The 23,709-nt window shown below is 41.4% G+C and overlaps 1 protein-coding gene across 3 annotated transcripts in view; it reads left to right on the top strand.

Moving 5' to 3' along the window:
- SSTR2 (somatostatin receptor 2) overlaps positions 1-22,990 on the top strand; it is a 75,099-nt gene extending 52,109 nt beyond the window's left edge. The window contains exons 1-2 of one of the 3 annotated variants that reach the window (XM_072112554.1): positions 13,863-14,084; positions 19,601-22,990. In XM_072112554.1, the coding sequence (XP_071968655.1) occupies positions 19,680-20,792 (1,113 nt within the window). In that variant the 5' untranslated portion in view covers positions 13,863-14,084; positions 19,601-19,679 and the 3' untranslated portion in view covers positions 20,793-22,990. Of the gene's footprint in view, positions 1-13,862; positions 14,172-19,600 lie in introns of those variants that run through there. The other 2 variants (XM_072112553.1, XM_072112555.1) reach the window with 2 other exon arrangements.
- The last annotated feature ends 719 nt before the right edge of the window (positions 22,991-23,709 follow it).

Genomic DNA, 23,709 nt, shown 5'->3' with positions numbered 1-23,709 from the left:
GTACCATCTCCCGCGGTGGTCCAGAGGGTCCACAGACTCCCAGTCCTGACAATATGAGATAGATATGAGATAGAATCTAGCACAGTGCAATCCTTTGCTCTCTGTTATCTGTAAGTTCAGGCTTGGGGAAGGCTGATGTTCCTGAATCTGATGGCCGGGGTGTGTATCAGTGACCAGTGTATTTCGGGGAGGGGGTTCCTCTTACTATAGAGATGTATACAGTGTTAGCAGTGATGTCCCATGTTGTGTTCGGCTCAGTTCCTCTACATACAGATTCTTGGCTGCTCCTTAGATCTTCGCACTCGTCCGGAAAAATAAGACATCCACTTCTTCTTGACGTCTCCTTATCAGATCAAAGAATGGAGATGTCAGGATGAAAGAGTAAGGAATCCGTGTCTATCATTCTCTTCCGTGGACTGATCTTCCAGATGTGAAGACTTCAGTAAGTCACCGTCCTCCTGTATCTGTAGCCTCCGGCTGCACCATTTACACTGTGACTTGTCCTGGTTATAGATGACTTAGATGTTATGATGACTGATGATTGATCTAACAAGCTGATCTGGATAATTCCCTTTTGGTTTCCCTATTTCTATTTTGGTCAATATTTTTGCTTTATTGTGTATTTTTCATTACATTTGTACAGTTTTGTTTTATGTCTGATCACATTGCTTTTCTTCTTTCATTACTTTGGTGTCAGGCCAGTTTATTTATCAGTCATTTATTCTAAACCAAGACTTTTTGGATAACTCACTCGGAGCTAGATATAGGGCTGAGTCATGTTATATGCTTTTACATTTTCTTGTAATAATAAATTGTGGCCACTAAAGTCCATCTGCCATAGACCTGGTGGTACGTTATGCTCTACTAATTTGTCCCTTTATGCCGAATATGTCTACGTGCCGGCATGATGTACTTCTCCTTTGTAGTCCATACTGTATGTGTTGGGCCATACTTATATGGTCTTTATAGGTCTGTATATGATCATCTGATTGTAACTCAGTCTCAGACTTAAGGCATAGACAGAGACAGTGAGCCCTGATCTAATCCCCTTACCAGGTCACCAGGGACCTCATTTTCACTAAATATAGGTTGCAGAAGCCCATTACACCTGTATTGCACATTTCTTTCTGGTTTTTTTTTCTAAACATTCGCATTACAATATAATTACGTGTTATAACTTACCTTGCATCCTGACAGAATCCTCTGTGTAGTCCCAGGTGTTGGGCTTTGGTTTGGATGCATTTAAAAAAAACAACATGTGACTTGTCTGTGCTGCAGACTCCTCAGCACTCAGCCCCCACCTTTGTACTCCTGTACAACTCCTCCCTCCTGCTCCTTTACAGAGCATCAGTGGGAGAAGAAGGAGCACAAAGGTGGGGGCTGAGAGCTGAACACTCTGCAGCTCAGACAAGTCACATGTTGTTTTTTGAAATGCATCCAAACCAAAGCCCAACCCCTGGGACCACACAGTGGATTCTGTCATGGTACAAAGTACGTTATAAAACACAATTATATTGTAATGAAAATGCTTAGATAAAACATAAAGGCAGTTTTGCACTGCAGCTGTAATGGGCTTTTGCAACCTGCCTTTAGTGAAAATAAAGTCCCTGGTGACAGGTTCTCTTTAACCTTAGTGGTAAGGGACATCACACAGAGAGGAAAACAAGACAAAAGAAACACAGAAGAATAGTCTCCCGATCCGGTTCACAAAAAAGATGGCAAGCTCAGTACAAAATCACAAGGCAGAAGGAAAGTCTAGATACAGGCAGAAGGTCATGATGCCAGAATACAGAGCTCAGAAATATTTGGATGTCAGAAGTGAGTTGTTTTGGACTCCTTAAGGGTATGCATGGTCAATTAGATATTGTTTTTCATAGACACTTTGTGAACACATGGGTTTTCGGAGGCACACAACCTCTGGTATGGCACAACACTCGCCCCCACAATCCTGAACAGCTAAAAGTCCCCTTTCACTAGACTTAAACAGAGCCCTGTCAAGCACTGTAGTTTCTACCATCAGCTTTTTGCTAGATATAAGCCCGGACAGTAACAGGAATATATTGGGCCAGAAGTCAGCCCATGTAGCGTAGATATAACCGAGATGCAAACATTAGATTTGTAGATTGAGATAAGAGGAGGGACATAAGTGAATAAATGTACAGTAGTGTATAAATTACAAGCCGAGTACAAGTATAAACTATTCAATGAAATTTAATTACCTTGTGCTACACCAATATGAAGCCCCTAGGTGGGTTCAAGATCACCTCCTCCCTGGACTAGATCCAGGAACTCAGGTGAATTCTAACTTTTTGGTTGAAGTTCATAGGTCTATAGTTCCACTGCCATCAGATCCACCTGGATCTCCCATATCTTTTGAGACAGAACATCACCCACTTACTATGCTCCCATTGAGAGTTCTGCAGGTCTCTTCATCCAGAATAGATTGAGATGTAGAAATGTACCTGGTATCTGGCTGGGGTGGCCCATAATTCTATATGAAATAATTGGCCATGTAATCCTTTGTCATTTTGGAGGGAATTCTTTGAAGGCTCTTGGTGCCTGTTATCTGTTCAAATGGGTACATGTATCACACCTTGGCGCTAAGTGCCCCCCCCCCATGCTGTATACTTATTCATCACAAAAAGTTTACTACAAACTAGGTCTGTATCAGGCACAGAACTCAAAGTGGGTGGATAATGCCAGGGTCCTGACCCCAGGAATGATTGGAGCAGAACTCTGACATCCAGACCAAACAGGACAGCAATGGAGAGATGTGGGTGGACAGGCACCTTGTAGGTAATAGCAGGGCAACTATTAATGAACTGGAACAGGGGCGTGACGGGTGTGGTGCTTATTTGTCCATGTTGATAGTGGCGTGACGTCAACTCCCTCTCCTAGCATGCATAATTAGCAGCCCGGAGCAACCAACACCTTGTCCCCGTGCTCTGTCCTGCTAATTATAAGTTTCTTTTTTAGGTGATCACGGCATGTCAAGACTAGCAGAGGACAGCGCCGGGATCAAGGTGAAAAGGAGCGGAGGTGAGTATTTATAGGGTTTTTATGTTTCCTGGCTGGTTGATTTCCTTAAAGTCAGGAGGGGGTGATCTGCCCAGAGATTGGGTCAGTCTGCGCATGTGCAAGTGAATGGGCTGTCCCTGTGTTCCACGCATGCGTGATGGTTTACACACCAGATTATATATGAGACATTAGATATTATATTAGAAAAATAAATAAGATAGATAGATAGATAGATAGATATGAGATAGATATATATGAGATAAATAGATAGATAGATATGAGATAGATATATATGAGATAGATAGATAGATAGATAGATAGATAGATAGATAGGAGATAGATAGATATGAGATAGATATATATGAGATAAATAGATAGATAGATATGAGATAGATATATATGAGATAGATAGATAGATAGATAGATAGATATGAGATAGATAGATAGATAGATAGATATGAGATAGATAGATAGGTAGATAGATAGATATGAGATAAATAGATATGAGATAGATAGATAGATAGATAGATATGAGATAGATATATATGAGATAGATAGATAGTACACAGTTCTCAAGCTTGCACGTGTGCTACACCTAAATGTTGCCACTTTGAAAAAAAATTTCACCTTGGATCATCGCTGCATATTTGGAGGGCTGCCTGCTATTCCATATTTGTTTAAATAGGTTTGTGCCAGAAACCTGCAAACTTTGCACCCAGCATCAGTGGTTTGGACACAGTGCTACCTTGGACTTCCATCTCTATCCAGATAACTAGATATGAGAACATAGATAGATTGATATAAAATAGTGGATGGATAGATATGAAATAGATAGAACCTATCATGACCCATCATGACCCTGTACCCCACCTTATTCCCTACTAGCCAATATTTCATAAATGCTTTTGCAATGCTAACCTATATTTTGTCCTTCCGATAAAACTTCTTTGAATTTAATTTAATTGAAGCTATCTATCTCATATATATATCTATATCATATCTATCTATCTATCTCATATCTATCTATCTATCTATCTAGTTTCAGGAAAACAGCAGCACTCCAGTATGTAGTCAAAACAGGGTGATCTTTATTTCAAAGGTGCGACGTTTCGGTGAGCATTTCACCTTTCTCAAGCATACAAACAGTGGCCAGCATGTGGATTAAATAGACCTAATCACATTCCGATTGGTCAGTATACATATGTGAAATACAAGTAAATATACAGCATATTAGTGATAAAGTTACTGTGTTACATTTTCCAGAGAGTATATTGAATTCAAGTTACAATAATAGTGTAAAACAAACAGTGAATAGTGACTTTAAAACAATAGTAGAGCCTCCAGGTGCAGGACCGCCCCATCGTCAACGGCAGTCATTCATGAAAAAGGAATTAACCCATTTGTACCTGCTACAAGATAACATACCACATTCCAAGGCGCTGTCCGGGAAGAGATGGTATCACGTGTTTAGAGTCCGGAGTAAACCGGAAGTGGAGTGTGTATCACACAGCTAGGGCCGGATACCGGCAGGAGGCGTGCAGGCGCATGCGCACTGCGCCATCCTAAGCCGCAGCGGCCATGTTGGAGTCTGGAGCATAAGCGATGGCCAACTATACAGTGGTACAGTGAAGGTAAGTAGATCTATGTCCAGGCTGATAGTCAGAGTCACACAATATTCACCCTATGGGTGCGTGTGAACACTCGGGACTAGCGGAGCACAGGGGGGCCGCGAATTAGCAGCCCACCGTGCGACCGCTAATCGTCCCAGACCAACAGCATAAGGATCAGGATCAGAGGAAGAATAATAGAAGAGAGGCCGTCGGGCCATGGATGGGTATCATCAGTTGTAGCAGACAAAAAAATATGGGTGTCGACTTGGGAAAACGGTCCCACCAAGGAGGAGTCTGAAAGAAATGAAAAAATACATATGAGTGATGGTAATATAGCTGGAGAGGGGATCTCCCTCAGAAATAACAATATGCTTAATACTTTGAATTATCAAAAAAACGGCAGAACAGAGTAAGCAAATGAGGCAGTAATCCAAAACCATCAAATTAATTCATTCAGATTATACTCAATATTGATCCCATAAGGCTGTAATGTTTGGAGGCGGTGAATCCATTCTAATTCCCTCTTTCTCAGCATCAGTTCTCTGTTTCCTCCTCTTCTGGGAACAGGGATGTGGTCAATAAGCTGAAATTTAAGTTGAGATTCCTTATGTCCCTTTTCTGTAAAATGTCTGCTGACAGGCAGATCCAATCTACGTTTTCGTATAGTGTACCTATGCTGCGTGAACCTAGTCTTGAACTCCAGCGTGGTTTCACCAACATAGAGTAAGTCACAGGGACAGGATAATTTGTACACTACAAAGTCGCTAGTACAATCAAGATAATGTTTGATACGGTAAGTGATGTCATTATGCACAAATGTGTCGCCCCGAATGGCGTAAGAGCAGTTTATACACGAGCGACACGGGAAACAGCCTGTTTTTTTGGGACCACTGATGGTCCTTTGGATGGATTTACCAAGGGGACCCACATCAGATTTGACCAGGCGATCTCTGATATTCTTGGAACGTCTAAAGGAGAATAAAGGGGGATGGCAAAATTCAGGAACACCAGACGGTTCACTAGCCAAAATTCGCCAGTGTTTTCGTATTATCTTAGAAATTTTGTCACTATTGTCATTGAATGTGGTGACACAGGGAACTCTAGTGGTTGATTTCTGTGTCTTATTAGAAGACAGGAGTTCAGTGCGATTTTTATTATTGGCACTATTTAAGTTCTTTTCAATTACTTTTTTAGGATATCCCCTGTTGCGGAACTTAGAAATCATGGTATCAATATTTTTACGGTATTTGTTGTCATCAGAGGAAATCCTCTTGACTCTTAAGAACTGACTCAGGGGCAGAGAATTGATCATGGCCCGGGGATGGCTGCTCTCATATCGCAAAATGGTGTTCCTGTCTGTCGGTTTAGTGTACAGATCTGTGCTCAGGCCCTGATCCGTCCGTATGACCTGCACATCTAGGAACTGTACCATCTCTGTAGAGTAGATAAGCGTGAATTTAATGTCCGGATCAATGGTATTAAGAAATGCATGGAAATCACATAATTCATGAGCAGAGGCGGTCCAGAGGAGGAACACGTCATCTATGTACCTCCACCACTTAAGGACATGTCGAAAGTGGTGTGATACATAGATCGAGTCCTCCTCTAGAGCCGCCATGACCATGTTAGCGTAGCTGGGAGCCATATTTGCTCCCATGGCAACCCCTTTCAACTGTACAAAAAAATCTTTGCCAAACAGAAAGTAATTGTTATATAGAACTAGTTCTAATAACTTCATAATAAGGACAATTTCTTGTTCTTTAAACTCAGACAATCGTAAAGCCCTCTCAACAACCTGCATGCCGAACTCATGTCTGATGGAAGTGTATAGTGATGTAACATCAAAGGAGGCAAGGATGAGGGTAGACATGTCATTGATCTTAGTATTGTGGAGTTTGGTAAGGAAATCAGAGGTGTCTTGTACATATGATTGGCTATGTGTGGCATATTGACGAAGGACGCGATCGAGAAAGATGGCAATATGTGAAAAAATGGAGTCATTCCCGGAGACAATTGGTCGTCCGGGGGGCTGTTGGAGATTTTTATGAATCTTGGGTAAGATATATATTACTGGGGTAACAGGATTGTTAATAACCAAGTATTTATACATATCCTCACTGATAGTCCCAGACTGTAACGCCATGTCTAAAATGAATTTTATCCTTCGTCCCAATTCAAATTTGGGGTCTTGTGTGACACGTTTATAAGTAGATTCGTCACTTAATTGGCGACGGATCTCAGCCACATAATACGACTTGTCCACGACGACGACAGCACCACCCTTGTCAGCGGGCTTAATGATGATGTCGTCGTCATGGGCAAGCCGATCAAGTGCCATCACCTCTGCGGTGGTCATATTATGGTGTGAGAGCCCATGTCTGTGTTGTTCACGTAATTGTTGGATATCATGTCTCACAGCAGTGGCAAATGCCTCAATAGCAGGTACATCAGTAGGTGGGCTAAAGTTACTCTTATTGTACAAGTGAAATTGTTTAGGGTCTAAACTACTCACAGTCCTAGAGCTAATTGGAACTCTGTTATGGAACCAATGTTTCAATTTTAAATTACGTACAAATCTACAAATATCAATATCCAACTCAAACCAGTTGGTGTGAGTCCATGGACTGAAGGATAGTCCTTTCTGTAATACACTAATTTCAATATCGGTTAGAGTCTTAGACGATATATTTACCACAGCCAGTTGGGTCATTTCTTCTTGTTGGACGTGATTCTGTGTGGGAGGACCCGTCCTTTCGTGGTTTTGTCTTTTTCGATTTCGGAAATGGTGTTTACCGCCCCGTCTGGTTCTCTTTCGGTGCTTGGGGGTAATCCTAAAAAAGGATCATCTTGTGTAGTGGATAAAGCCTCCTGTTTGCCTATGTTGGTAGATGATTGTTTGTTTAGACTACGTTTCTTTTTTCTACTGTTGTCCTTGTTAAAGGTGCTGGATGGTTGATTATACATTCCTTGCCAGGCATAGATCTTTCCGGTGCGATAATCCTCTTGGTCACGAGCCCATTTAATCCTTTTTGTTTGTTCCTGTTCAGATTTAGTTTGAGAAATTTTCAAAGCTATGGAGTCCATGAATATTTTATAATCTTCACTGGTGAGGTCACCTTTTAGTGATCGATCCATCTGTGCCAGGTTGTCCTGTAGTTTGCAGATCTCTTGTTGTAGAAATTCCAAATTCAACATTATCAGGTCCAGTGAATATTTATTTGAAATCTGCATGAATTTCGTGCAGAATGCAGGGTCCTGTGAGAACAGATTAGGACGTATATTGGAACGCATTCCTCTAGGGATTCTTTTAATTTTCAAATATTCACCGAGGGTAGCTAAGTGTAGTTGTAGAGAGATGATACGTTTGGATAGTAGTTCATATTTCCGTTTGAGTTCAGAAGTAGATGGTGTGTTTAGAAAAGCCGCATCAGCTTGCAGACTCTGTAATATCCGTTCATGATCTTCCTCCGTATAAGCAAAAAATTGAAACGGATCGCCCGTAGGTAAGTCCATGGTGAAATAGTAGAAAACAGGGATCAACAGGTGTGCACAGTCTCGAACGCCAGGTAATAGACAAAGAGAAACAAGGCAGCACAACCTGTATAGTTTTGGGTGCAGGATCTGTGTAGTCCGTGGCAAGGGATCCAATAGTAGTTTCAGGAAAACAGCAGCACTCCAGTATGTAGTCAAAACAGGGTGATCTTTATTTCAAAGGTGCGACGTTTCGGTGAGCATTTCACCTTTCTCAAGCATACAAACAGTGGCCAGCATGTGGATTAAATAGACCTAATCACATTCCGATTGGTCAGTATACATATGTGAAATACAAGTAAATATACAGCATATTAGTGATAAAGTTACTGTGTTACATTTTCCAGAGAGTATATTGAATTCAAGTTACAATAATAGTGTAAAACAAACAGTGAATAGTGACTTTAAAACAATAGTAGAGCCTCCAGGTGCAGGACCGCCCCATCGTCAACGGCAGTCATTCATGAAAAAGGAATTAACCCATTTGTACCTGCTACAAGATAACATACCACATTCCAAGGCGCTGTCCGGGAAGAGATGGTATCACGTGTTTAGAGTCCGGAGTAAACCGGAAGTGGAGTGTGTATCACACAGCTAGGGCCGGATACCGGCAGGAGGCGTGCAGGCGCATGCGTACTGTGCCATCCTAAGCCGCAGCGGCCATGTTGGAGTCTGGAGCATAAGCGATGGCCAACTATACAGTGGTACAGTGAAGGTAAGTAGATCTATGTCCAGGCTGATAGTCAGAGTCACACAATATTCACCCTATGGGTGCGTGTGAACACTCGGGACTAGCGGAGCACAGGGGGGCCGCGAATTAGCAGCCCACCGTGCGACCGCTAATCGTCCCAGACCAACAGCATAAGGATCAGGATCAGAGGAAGAATAATAGAAGAGAGGCCGTCGGGCCATGGATGGGTATCATCAGTTGTAGCAGACAAAAAAATATGGGTGTCGACTTGGGAAAACGGTCCCACCAAGGAGGAGTCTGAAAGAAATGAAAAAATACATATGAGTGATGGTAATATAGCTGGAGAGGGGATCTCCCTCAGAAATAACAATATGCTTAATACTTTGAATTATCAAAAAAACGGCAGAACAGAGTAAGCAAATGAGGCAGTAATCCAAAACCATCAAATTAATTCATTCAGATTATACTCAATATTGAGCCCATAAGGCTGTAATGTTTGGAGGCGGTGAATCCATTCTAATTCCCTCTTTCTCAGCATCAGTTCTCTGTTTCCTCCTCTTCTGGGAACAGGGATGTGGTCAATAAGCTGAAATTTAAGTTGAGATTCCTTATGTCCCTTTTCTGTAAAATGTCTGCTGACAGGCAGATCCAATCTACGTTTTCGTATAGTGTACCTATGCTGCGTGAACCTAGTCTTGAAATCAGTGTATTACAGAAAGGACTATCCTTCAGTCCATGGACTCACACCAACTGGTTTGAGTTGGATATTGATATTTGTAGATTTGTACGTAATTTAAAATTGAAACATTGGTTCCATAACAGAGTTCCAATTAGCTCTAGGACTGTGAGTAGTTTAGACCCTAAACAATTTCACTTGTACAATAAGAGTAACTTTAGCCCACCTACTGATGTACCTGCTATTGAGGCATTTGCCACTGCTGTGAGACATGATATCCAACAATTACGTGAACAACACAGACATGGGCTCTCACACCATAATATGACCACCGCAGAGGTGATGGCACTTGATCGGCTTGCCCATGACGACGACATCATCATTAAGCCCGCTGACAAGGGTGGTGCTGTCGTCGTCGTGGACAAGTCGTATTATGTGGCTGAGATCCGTCGCCAATTAAGTGACGAATCTACTTATAAACGTGTCACACAAGACCCCAAATTTGAATTGGGACGAAGGATAAAATTCATTTTAGACATGGCGTTACAGTCTGGGACTATCAGTGAGGATATGTATAAATACTTGGTTATTAACAATCCTGTTACCCCAGTAATATATATCTTACCCAAGATTCATAAAAATCTCCAACAGCCCCCCGGACGACCAATTGTCTCCGGGAATGACTCCATTTTTTCACATATTGCCATCTTTCTCGATCGCGTCCTTCGTCAATATGCCACACATAGCCAATCATATGTACAAGACACCTCTGATTTCCTTACCAAACTCCACAATACTAAGATCAATGACATGTCTACCCTCATCCTTGCCTCCTTTGATGTTACATCACTATACACTTCCATCAGACATGAGTTCGGCATGCAGGTTGTTGAGAGGGCTTTACGATTGTCTGAGTTTAAAGAACAAGAAATTATCCTTATTATGAAGTTATTAGAACTAGTTCTATATAACAATTACTTTCTGTTTGGCAAAGATTTTTTTGTACAGTTGAAAGGGGTTGCCATGGGAGCAAATATGGCTCCCAGCTACGCTAACATGGTCATGGCGGCTCTAGAGGAGGACTCGATCTATGTATCACACCACTTTCGACATGTCCTTAAGTGGTGGAGGTACATAGATGACGTGTTCCTCCTCTGGACCGCCTCTGCTCATGAATTATGTGATTTCCATGCATTTCTTAATACCATTGATCCGGACATTAAATTCACGCTTATCTACTCTACAGAGATGGTACAGTTCCTAGATGTGCAGGTCATACGGACGGATCAGGGCCTGAGCACAGATCTGTACACTAAGCCGACAGACAGGAACACCATTTTGCGATATGAGAGCAGCCATCCCCGGGCCATGATCAATTCTCTGCCCCTGAGTCAGTTCTTAAGAGTCAAGAGGATTTCCTCTGATGACAACAAATACCGTAAAAATATTGATACCATGATTTCTAAGTTCCGCAACAGGGGATATCCTAAAAAAGTAATTGAAAAGAACTTAAATAGTGCCAATAATAAAAATCGCACTGAACTCCTGTCTTCTAATAAGACACAGAAATCAACCACTAGAGTTCCCTGTGTCACCACATTCAATGACAATAGTGACAAAATTTCTAAGATAATACGAAAACACTGGCGAATTTTGGCTAGTGAACCGTCTGGTGTTCCTGAATTTTGCCATCCCCCTTTATTCTCCTTTAGACGTTCCAAGAATATCAGAGATCGCCTGGTCAAATCTGATGTGGGTCCCCTTGGTAAATCCATCCAAAGGACCATCAGTGGTCCCAAAAAAACAGGCTGTTTCCCGTGTCGCTCGTGTATAAACTGCTCTTACGCCATTCGGGGCGACACATTTGTGCATAATGACATCACTTACCGTATCAAACATTATCTTGATTGTACTAGCGACTTTGTAGTGTACAAATTATCCTGTCCCTGTGACTTACTCTATGTTGGTGAAACCACGCTGGAGTTCAAGACTAGGTTCACGCAGCATAGGTACACTATACGAAAACGTAGATTGGATCTGCCTGTCAGCAGACATTTTACAGAAAAGGGACATAAGGAATCTCAACTTAAATTTCAGCTTATTGACCACATCCCTGTTCCCAGAAGAGGAGGAAACAGAGAACTGATGCTGAGAAAGAGGGAATTAGAATGGATTCACCGCCTCCAAACATTACAGCCTTATGGGCTCAATATTGAGTATAATCTGAATGAATTAATTTGATGGTTTTGGATTACTGCCTCATTTGCTTACTCTGTTCTGCCGTTTTTTTGATAATTCAAAGTATTAAGCATATTGTTATTTCTGAGGGAGATCCCCTCTCCAGCTATATTACCATCACTCATATGTATTTTTTCATTTCTTTCAGACTCCTCCTTGGTGGGACCGTTTTCCCAAGTCGACACCCATATTTTTTTGTCTGCTACAACTGATGATACCCATCCATGGCCCGACGGCCTCTCTTCTATTATTCTTCCTCTGATCCTGATCCTTATGCTGTTGGTCTGGGACGATTAGCGGTCGCACGGTGGGCTGCTAATTCGCGGCCCCCCTGTGCTCCGCTAGTCCCGAGTGTTCACACGCACCCATAGGGTGAATATTGTGTGACTCTGACTATCAGCCTGGACATAGATCTACTTACCTTCACTGTACCACTGTATAGTTGGCCATCGCTTATGCTCCAGACTCCAACATGGCCGCTGCGGCTTAGGATGGCGCAGTGCGCATGCGCCTGCACGCCTCCTGCCGGTATCCGGCCCTAGCTGTGTGATACACACTCCACTTCCGGTTTACTCCGGACTCTAAACACGTGATACCATCTCTTCCCGGACAGCGCCTTGGAATGTGGTATGTTATCTTGTAGCAGGTACAAATGGGTTAATTCCTTTTTCATGAATGACTGCCGTTGACGATGGGGCGGTCCTGCACCTGGAGGCTCTACTATTGTTTTAAAGTCACTATTCACTGTTTGTTTTACACTATTATTGTAACTTGAATTCAATATACTCTCTGGAAAATGTAACACAGTAACTTTATCACTAATATGCTGTATATTTACTTGTATTTCACATATGTATACTGACCAATCGGAATGTGATTAGGTCTATTTAATCCACATGCTGGCCACTGTTTGTATGCTTGAGAAAGGTGAAATGCTCACCGAAACGTCGCACCTTTGAAATAAAGATCACCCTGTTTTGACTACATACTGGAGTGCTGCTGTTTTCCTGAAACTACTATTGGATCCCTTGCCACGGACTACACAGATCCTGCACCCAAAACTATACAGGTTGTGCTGCCTTGTTTCTCTTTGTCTATCTATCTATCTATCTATCTATCTATCTATCTATCTATCTATCTCATATCTATCTATCTATCTATCTATCTATCTATCTCATATCTATCTATCTATCTATCTATCTATCTATCTATCTATCTCATATCTATCAATCTATCTATCTCCTATCTATCTATCTATCTATCTATCTATCGCATATCTATTTATCTATCTATCTATCTATCTATCTATCTATCTCCTATCTATCTATCTATCTATCTATCTATCTATCGCATATCTATTTATCTATCTATCTATCTAATATCTATCTATCTATCTCATATCTATCTCATGTCTATCTATCTATCTATCTCATATCTATCTATCTCATATATATCTATCTATCTATTTCATATCTATCTAGCTCATATCTATCTATCTATCTATCTATCTATCTCATATCTATCTATCTATCTATCTGTCTCATATCTATCTATCTCCTATCTATCTATCTATCTATCTATCTATCTATCTATCTATGTCATATCTATCTATCTATGTCATATCTATCTATCTATCTATCTATCTATCTATCTATCTATCTATCTATCTTTCTATCTATCTCATATCCATCTATCTATCTATCTATCTTCTATCTATCTAGGTCATATCTATTTATCTATCTCATATCTATCTCATATCTATATATCTATCTTAGTTCCACATGTCGCAAAATTGTTGCAAACATTTTTACACACGAAAATTAATCCCAAACATATGGCTGGGGCTACATCTCTTACGCACGCACATTTCTGCAACATCCATCCATAAATCGCCAAATTTATGCAACAAATCTGCTGCATGTGAATACACCCCTACAAAGTGCAGGTTTTCTATCCTGTTAAATTTAGAAATCTCTGTATATAGTGACACATGCAGTGATTGAGAGCTGTCAGCAGTGACGCAGAGCTGGTGGTGGGGGGGGGGGCAGATGCTCCATCTCTCTCGCTTGCTGTAGACTACAGAGGGGATTGTATGGCTCGAGCACCATCTGTGTGTGAACAGGAGGATTTCTGCGAGTCCTCCTCTCTCCACTTGCTGGATACAACCTCAGATGTAGAGGAGGTTTCAGACTGAGCGCACACACGGAGCAGCACCAGCTGGAGGGAGGTCACTCTGCAGACACAGGAATCTGATCCCAGAAATACACAGGGAATATTCTACAAAATTCCAAAATTTGCCTGCAAGGATTCATTACTGCAGGTGAGAAACTTCAGGAGAATGGACTTTGTCAGGTGCTCTACTGGAGAAGGCGCTGGATTCCCTTGGACTTCTTAGGTAACCCTACAGGTAAGTGATGTCCTGTCTATTCCCCTGCCCTACAATGACCCTATATCTATGAGTAGATCTATATGAGTGTAGAATATAGTTGCATATATAGAGTATTACTTAGTGACTACGCTCTATGCAGGGTCAGAGTTTCCTACCCCAGCCTGATGCCCTGGGTCTGTTTCGTTGGCATCCCCCCTGGCAGCCCCTCTCCCGGTGGCATGAGGCTGTTTGCCTTTGTTTTTTCCCATTCTACCTGTTTACACAAAGTAAATTACAACTTCAGCTAATCTTATCCGACAGCGCAGGGAGTTGTTTTGCCAGGACGCCAGTCTACTGGCACCACAGCTGGCACAGGACACAGGGCACGAGACAGATTGTTCATTAAGTCTATTGCTTTTGGAAGCGAGGAGTTACATATCATTGAGGAATATTATTAATTAAGAAGCCTTTGTTTATTGACTCTAAGAAGCCTCTGACTCTATGCAATAAGCTTGGCCATCTCCCACCAATGCCCCAGAGTAGGCACACACAAGTGTTACATTGTATCATCAACTTCATAAGAAATTTACAATGTTGCTACTTTGTGGACTTGATTTTATTAACAAGTGCTCGCTGTAGTAGTGACACCAGGACCCCCTGGAAGAAAAATATAAAAGGTTGACTACCCCAAGGGGTAAGAAATTTCGCCCCAGTGGGTAATGAGTGAATGATCCAGCTCATCACATAAGACTATGGACTACGGATGGAGGAATAGAGGTCGGATCTGTCCTGTGTCTTACCACTTCTGTTTTCAGTCCTGAGATGATGAGATCTGGTGGGACTGGTGTCCTGCTCTTCATCTGGTGATGCAGATCTAAACAGATTGCAGGACGCAGGGAATTGCTGTGTTTTCTCATATGACAAGGACCCAGGAGATAAAAGGGTCTGATAAGCGAATTACCCCCTGCAGCCGAAACTGTTAACTTATCCAGATTTGCTTCCAAAATTTCATTCCATACTTTGGTTTTTAATCATCTGGAATATGTTATTAAATGCATATTCCCATCTCATAAAGTTACGAGGAAGTCATTAGAGGGAGGACTAAACCCTAGAAACCCTCAGTAATCCTGCGGTGAAGGCATTGATGGCTCGTGATGATCCCTACCACTTGGGTGTGCAAGGACCTGTAGTGCAGGGTAGCGGTGCATCATATTAATTCCCCCAGAAATCATTGCTCCAGCGTAGCTTCATCATACACCAGCACTTCCTAAAATAAGAACAACCCTCTAATTGTATCATCCTATTTTCCTCTTCTTTGCTCTTCCTTTTGGAATGATTTGTCTTCTTCAGTGTTGGATGACTTTGCCAAAATTTTCATTTTCCATTCCCCTTCCTCCTTAGTATCTGTAGAGTCTAGTTTAGGTGTGGACCTATGATATGGTCTTAAACACATTAGACTTGTCATTACCACCTGTCTCAACATTCACTATGTAGCGACATTATGAATTAGCATTGTATAACGCTGTCATATTAGATTTATTTATGTAAAGGGGTGGGTTTTGGTCTGTATTCTTTGGCTGTATACAAATCTGTGCTACTGCTTTTCAGTACATTGTATGATGGTGCAGACATTGTATATCATGGGTATGGGAACTTACTTGATACGGAATGACTTGCTGATTAATGTTAGGACCTCAATGATCACAACTTATCCCATCTGCCCCTGAATAAATGCAGGAGCCTCTCCCTTAGTACTCTGTGCGATGGCGGTATTCTGCTCTTGTAATCGGTGGTGGTCCAAGCATATTCCTGGTTATCACAATCAGTAGTCGAGGAATAACCCTGTTTCTGGTCATTATGTCACCTGTATTTGTTGTTTGCAGTCCTCTATGTGCAGGCGATAGATGCAGACCTAGCTGCTGTGACTCACTGCCCCCTCCCCTCTCCATAGACATTTATGTGATCTGACACCTCAGTGAGCTTTTGTCCTGAATAAAGTAGTGAGTGATAAACAAATTGGAAGGGAAGGAAGGAGGATAGTAAGAATCAAAGTGAATGGAGAAAGAAATATGGTATATTGAACAGAATGGGGCACATTTACTTACCTGTCCCCGAGGTGAGTTCCCCGACGTTGATGCCCTGTGCCGCGACCCACGTACATCCTGCGCCCGATATATCCTCCATGTGTCGCTCCTCACACAGGTCCGTTGGAGTACACCTTCTTCTTCCCGATGCATGTAAGTGCTTGGCTTGGAACACAAATTTGAATGCGCTTAGTCCGAATCTGTCGGATCGTCCGACGCCCAGCCCCACACAATCCCCGGCGCGATCCCTGAAAAGTCGAGAAACCCAACGAAAATGCATCCCCGGGACCCTTAGTAAATATGCCCCAATGTTTTAATTAATTAAAACGTTTACAGATTTTTAAGAGTTACCCACTATTTAACAGCATCCCTCATGTGATTGCCGCTCTTCTCCTAATCAATCTGGTGTTTGTTTTTTAAAAATCCGTCCACCCCTTCTAAAGATACGGCCCCAGAAGTGAATTAGCTCATACTGGCAAAGGGGGTGGAAACCTTTGATTTTCTCTAGGGGGTGTGTCTTTGCCAAGGTCCGCCCCCTTTTCTAACATAAGCCAATTCACATATAAACTTCCGAGAGCCATATCTTTTGATTGGGTAGGCAGATTTTTAGTAACACAAACACCAAATTGATCAGGGGGACAGCAGCAATCAAATGAGTCACATAATTTATCTTTTCGTACTTGGTGACAGGTGCCCTTTAAGTTGATAAATGTGTAAGATATCCCCCCCCCCCCTGACAACATACTTAAGACAAGTAGCAGTACAGTACATACTAGCAGCTGCAGTTAGATCCTTAGACCACAATCTGGATTTATTGAAGTGTTTGAAATGTTTCCTATTAGAGCTAGAGTGCGATACAAAATCAATAGTCTTCTCAGGCGGCTGGAAATAACTGATTGCTTTCTGCGTCTGCCAGACCTCTGTAGCAGGAGGGAAGAATCAAGACAGGGTCATTATAACATGGCAAAATGTACTAATACTGGGTATCCAGGTAATGTAGAGACAAGCGTGAGAAGTGTAAGGCTAATGCCTCGCTCCCTTGGTTACATTGTACAATATTATTACTGTAATGCAAGTTACATGGAGCGCAACGACTGCAGGAATTAAAGGGGCATGTTATACGGAGGTATGTCAGGACATACAAGTGTTCGATATCATATTGAACTATATGGACCCGAAATAGGTTACAGATGCTGAGCGGCTACAATTAATGGCTACCATTATAATACCCAAAGGCTTTATTATTGCATAAAGATTGTTATATGGCATTAGATTTTTTGCTGCTTTCCTGACAATGACCACAATGACCACAATGAAGCAATGATGTGCATTAGGATTGGTTAGATACCTCCCTTAATGAAGACTGTACATTTTGAAGGTTGCACTGTAAATAAGCTGCTGCTCATGTCATGTGTGGGCATGCCGATGTAATGCAGGGTGTGTTGAGCCCCTATGTCACTGGTCTAGGTTATTCACACTTTTTACTCCACGTTGCAGGGACACCACCAGGTTGCTACCTCTTGCACTGGTCTCTAGTCAGTGACAGCTCAACCAGGCAAGTTGAACAAAAAAGGTTTGCAGACAAGTTGAGGTCAGAGCAGGTGGTATAGAGTAGCAGACTCATGAATTGGGCATAGAAAATACATATTTATACACACATTTCTACACATCATATACAGTATATACATATCATATATACACACCTACAGTATATCCAACATATTTTCCGGTGCTGATTCGGGTCTTCCGGCGATCCACTATGGTAGTGCGCCCGATGCCCACCAGGTGTCGCTGCTGCGCTGAAGTCCGGCGGAGTTCCCTTAGAGTTCACCAAAATATCCTGGGAGCAGGTAAGTGTCTGTCAAGCGACACATTTTTTAAAAAAAAATACCACGTTTTTTCCGAATCCGTCGGGTTTTCCAACAGCCACACCCTCCGATTTCTGTCACGTGCATGCCGGCGCCGATGGGCCACAATCCGATTGCGTGCGCCAAAAACCCGGGGCAATTCGGAGCAAATCGGTAATTTTCCGGAAACCCGACGAAAAAAAAGCAATTCGGGTCCTTAGTAAATGACCCCCGTTGTGTACATACAATATATAGACAACAAATATACAAATACATACAGTATATACACATAATATACTGGCACATACTTTATAGACACATCATGTGCATGCACATACAATATATACATATCATATATACACACCTACAGTGTATACACATCATATATTCACATACATACCATGTATATACATCATGTATATACAATATATAGACAACATATATACAAATACACACAACATATGGACATAACATACTGGAACATACTGTATATACACATCATGTACATGCACATACAGTATATACATATCAAATACGCCCACATACAGAATATATACACCAAATACATACAGTAAATACACATAGTGGAAGTAGACGGCAGGAGAATACTAGTCCTGCCCTCCTAGTATTTCTATTCTGAGCTTACAGTGTTGTAGTTAACTGTGTGATGTGCAAGAGGTGCAGCTAAATATCTGCTGCATGTGTTCCCTTCTGTTTACTGTAATGTGGCATGTCAGGTGGCCGGGCCCCCTGACACTCTGGGCCCCATAACAGCTACTATGGCTGCTACCCCTGTAGTTACCCCCTGCTAGGCATCTTATTGCTCAGGCACCTTCACATGGGGAGTAAACTGAATACATGTTGTGTAAGGACAAATACAATGTATCCATATGAATGTTGTATAGCAATTTCTATGTGTATCAGAAATGTATGGGCGCAAAGAATGCAATGGCGCTCTGTATATAGGTTTTTACATTTGCATCCAAAGTACTGCTCATCAGGGTACCCTAGGTGCCTTAACGCTTGCTCTGCTGGACCCATCATGTAATGTAACAACAGATGGATTATTGTTGAAGGTCATAGATGCAAGCCTCGTGACAATCTGCTGATTTTATTATGTGACAACTATCTTAAGGGGATTGTTCAGTAGCAAAATAAAAAGGATCTTGCAGTGCTTTCTAGGTTCCTCCTGGTCTCCTGTGATGGTGAACAGCCCCACTTCCATTATTGACCCTAAAGACCACAGAAGGGAACTGGAAAGTATTGGAACAGGAGCAATGAGTAATCAATAAGTCTTACGTCACATGTCGGGGAGGAGGGGACGGTACCATGTGTGGTCTGTTTCCAAAGGCAACTAGCAACATTTTGGAAGCTTCTATGGATATAAATGTAAGGTACATAATATACACGACACACAAGATCAATAATGTTTAGTCGCAGTTACATGCACTTGGGTAGAGCAGATGGATTTGTCAATCGGTTACTACTTACCGTTGCTAGCTTTTAATGATTTTTGCTTTTATGTGTTTTCTTTCAGACTCCGAGGGACAGAGGAATCTGCCATGAGTATTGAATAGAAAGAAGTCCATAAGTGCTATCCGGAAAACCACATAAAAATGGAGCAGGATTACTCCGACCTACCCAACATCACAGAGTTGTACTTTTCCCCTGTTTCGCAGGGTTACATCATGGAGACCACTAACAACGCATCCACCAACGAGACCTCACATTACTACGACATGACTAGCAATGCCATCCTCACCTTCATCTACTTTGTGGTGTGTATTGTAGGACTCTGTGGGAATACGTTGGTTATTTACGTCATACTCCGATACGCCAAGATGAAGACCATCACCAACATCTATATCTTAAACTTAGCTATAGCCGATGAACTCTTTATGCTCGGCTTGCCATTCTTGGCCATGCAGGTGGCTTTGGTCCACTGGCCCTTTGGCAAAGTTATTTGCAGAATTGTCATGACGGTGGATGGCATTAACCAGTTCACCAGCATCTTCTGCCTTACCGTCATGAGTATAGACCGCTACCTTGCAGTGGTTCATCCAATCAAGTCTGCAAAATGGAGGAGACCAAGGACTGCTAAAATGGTCAATGCTGCCGTATGGACCATCTCTCTTTTGGTCATCATGCCCATCATGAATTACGCCGGGGTTCAATTTTACCGTGGAAGAGGCAGCTGTACCATCATCTGGCCTGGTAACTCTGGCACATGGTACACTGGCTTCATAATTTATGCCTTCATCCTAGGATTTCTGGTTCCTCTCAGTATTATCTGCCTCTGCTATCTGTTCATCATCATCAAGGTCAAGTCCTCCGGGATAAGAGTTGGTTCCTCCAAAAGAAAACGCTCAGAAAAGAAAGTTACAAGGATGGTGTCAATAGTGGTAGCGGTTTTTATCTTTTGCTGGCTCCCATTCTACATCTTCAACGTCTCTTCTGTCTCTCTACTAATAGTGCCAACTCCGGGTCTTAAAGCCATGTGGGACTTTGTTGTGGTTCTAAGCTATGCCAACAGTTGTGCCAATCCCATACTGTATGCCTTTCTATCTGACAACTTCAAAAAGAGCTTTCAGAATGTCCTTTGCTTGTCTAAGGTCAGTGGCATGGATGAAGCAGACAGAAGTGATAGCAAACAAGACAAATCCAGGCTAAACGAAACGACGGAAACACAACGTACATTACTTAATGGAGACCTCCAAACCAGCATCTGAGGATACATGAACTTGTAAAATAAAGCATATAAAGCTGTAAATAAGGCCAAATCCACCTAAAAACATATGCACTATATACAGGAAATGAAAGTTCTTCTAAGATTTCTTGACCTGTAGGCAAGTTCTTCAAAGGTTCTTCAGTATGTTAGCAAGTTCTTCAAAGGTTCATTGGCTAATTGACAAGATCTTCAAAGATTCTTTGGCTAATAGACAAGTTCTTCAAAAGTTCTTTGGCTAATAGACAAGTTGTTCAAAAGTTCTTTGGCTAATAGACAAGTTCTTCGAGGGGTTCCTTGGCTAATAGACAAGTTCTTTGAAGGTTCCTTGGCTAATAGACAAGTTCTTTGAAGGTCCCTTGGCTAATAGACAAGTCCTTTGAAGGTTCCTTGGCTAATAGACAAGTCCTTTGAAGGTTCCTTGGCTAATAGACAAGTCCTTTGAAGGTTCCTTGGCTAATAGACAAGTTCTTTGAAGGTTCCTTGACTAATAGACAAAGCCTTCGAAGGTTCCATGGCTGATCGACAGTTTCTTAAAAGGTTCCAGCGACCTCATCATTGTCAAAGGTCACATAGCTACTCTACTAATTCTATTAATGCCACAAAGTATAAATAACTTGAAGAACTTGTTTACACATTTTACAGTTCCAGCCTTTGGCGTGTCTAAAACCATGTGGCCTCTCTTTCCACACTTCAATGCTAGTGCTTGTGTGTGAAGGGTCAAAAACAAGTCAAGTCTCTAAAAATCTTTTACCTATTGACTTATCCTAGGATCCACCGGAACAATTCCTTCTTCGAGGGAAGTATAGACACAGGTTGATGATGTTTCTAAACACTAAACTTTTTCATTTGGGAGATTCAGCTCAAGACCTCAAGGTAGTGAAGAAATAAGTCAACTTGGCTCCACTTACGATACATTGTATCCTATTCCATTGCCAATTTTTTGCAAAACTATTGTCATGCTTGATAGGATTCTATATACTTTTTGTAAAATCGGAGGGACCTCCAATATTTTTGGCCTTGTTTCCCGAAATATGTAATTCCATTGCCTTTACGCTTAACTTATTTTCTATTAAGTTTGACAGCGGGTGTTTTAGATGTCTTATCTGTGTGTGTATATATCAACATATAAAACTTTTATACACACAAAAAGACACAAAAAAACCTAATATCTCTATATTTCATTTCTAGCAATAACCTGAAGATCGGTGGTCATATACTTGTTTCTCAACATATTTACTTTCTTGTAGTAAGTGCACTTTACATACACAAAGTAACACACGGCACTTTAAATTCGGGGCGAAAATTGGCCTCGTTCTTAAGTAGAGAAAGTTGACATTCTGGACTAATAATGGAAAATTGAAACAAAACAAGAGAGACAATAATGTAAACTCATTAGTAACTTTCTGCATTTTCCAAGACGAGAACACAAAGAGGTGGTAGAGACAACCCACCATCGGACAGAACTTCTTCATATCTCCATACAGCACAAGGGTGGGGACCATATAAGCTGCTATTGGCAAGATGCTCCGAGCTGCTCTGGACACTTAAGGGTTGACCTATAACCCTTCCATACTGGTGGTCAAATGTGAACTGTGATTCTTGAAAGCGACAAAATCCAAGACAATTTGGATAAAGTGATATTGTGCCTACATATAATAAATACTAGTAAGAGATGACCTGGTACTATAAGAGGAACCCAACTTGACCTTGACTTTAACTAACCTGGACATAGGTCTTCTGCCGTCGGAGAAAGTTGGCTTGGAGAAATTCTGGCGTAACAAATTGTGCCAATCAGTGAAAATAATCACAATTTTTTTGGTTATCCAGCTTTGAAGGTGTTGGGGATATTCACAAGGGAAACAGTCACGTTGTGAGGTGGACCCAAAGGCTTGACCACCACATTTCCTTGTTGGATCTTTGAACCTTAGCTGGACTTTCCAATGCTGATGGTCAAGACATGGGCAAACAGGTCCATGAAAGGTTTCTGTAATGATTTTTGCCTTTGGTCCTCTCCATGTATCCAGAGCCTACTAATTTCTTGGCTGTTTCCCTGTGGGCCATGAATATACTTTGACAGTCTTGCAAATTTCCAGATGTTCTCTATTTGTCATATTTAATTCTTTTTGTTACATATTTTCGAAAAGTGCTTAAATTATAAAAATTGCTTGTGGCAACATTAAAAAAAAAAGATGTATTCTTCTTCATGGCTGGTTTATCTTGGGAATAGAGCAGGTCAAGGTGTTCATGGACAGGTGTTGCTGCTTTTGAAGGCATCTACTGACCCTTAGAGTCTCTTAGTGGTCAACTCCATCCACTTCTATTCTTAAAGGTCCATACAGAATGTTTTTTCCTTAAAATTTTTTAGAAAGCATAGGTAAGCATTGACTTAAGTTTAGGAAGGTGTTCCTAACTTTTCCTCACGCTTGGGTCTCCAGAAACACCTAAAACCCTTAGTGGAGCACAACATCTCTAACATACTTTTTGGTTCTGAAAAACAAAGTTTTGGCAAAATCAAAAAGTCTTTAGAACTGAAATAAGTGGGTTAAATTGAGACTATTCCTGACAAATACAGCAGTGTTGTCTGATATAGATTTAATAGATTTTATATGGTCGCAAACCACATATGTCTTATAGTAATTCAGGAGGGGGAGGACAGTAAGTGGTGAGCAGATTCCTGTAAAATTTTATGGCTTGTGTACAATCCATCTTGTGTCTAAGCCATATGTTTCTGCTCTATGGATTATCGATCATGTTCCTTCTATCTTATATCTATCTTTATTATTTCTATCATCTCTTTTATCTTTAACATATCTATCTCGTATCTATTATCTATCTATCTCAAATCTATCTATCTATCTATCTCACTTCCAACCATCTATTTATGATCTATCTCTAATGGGCCAGATGTATCACTTGTT

This window comes from Engystomops pustulosus, chromosome 6 (genome assembly GCF_040894005.1).
Source record: "Engystomops pustulosus chromosome 6, aEngPut4.maternal, whole genome shotgun sequence".
NCBI classification, from domain to species: domain Eukaryota; kingdom Metazoa; phylum Chordata; class Amphibia; order Anura; family Leptodactylidae; genus Engystomops; species Engystomops pustulosus.
The sequence above is the reverse complement of the archived record's forward strand: the minus strand, read 5'-3'. Positions and strand labels throughout refer to the sequence as shown.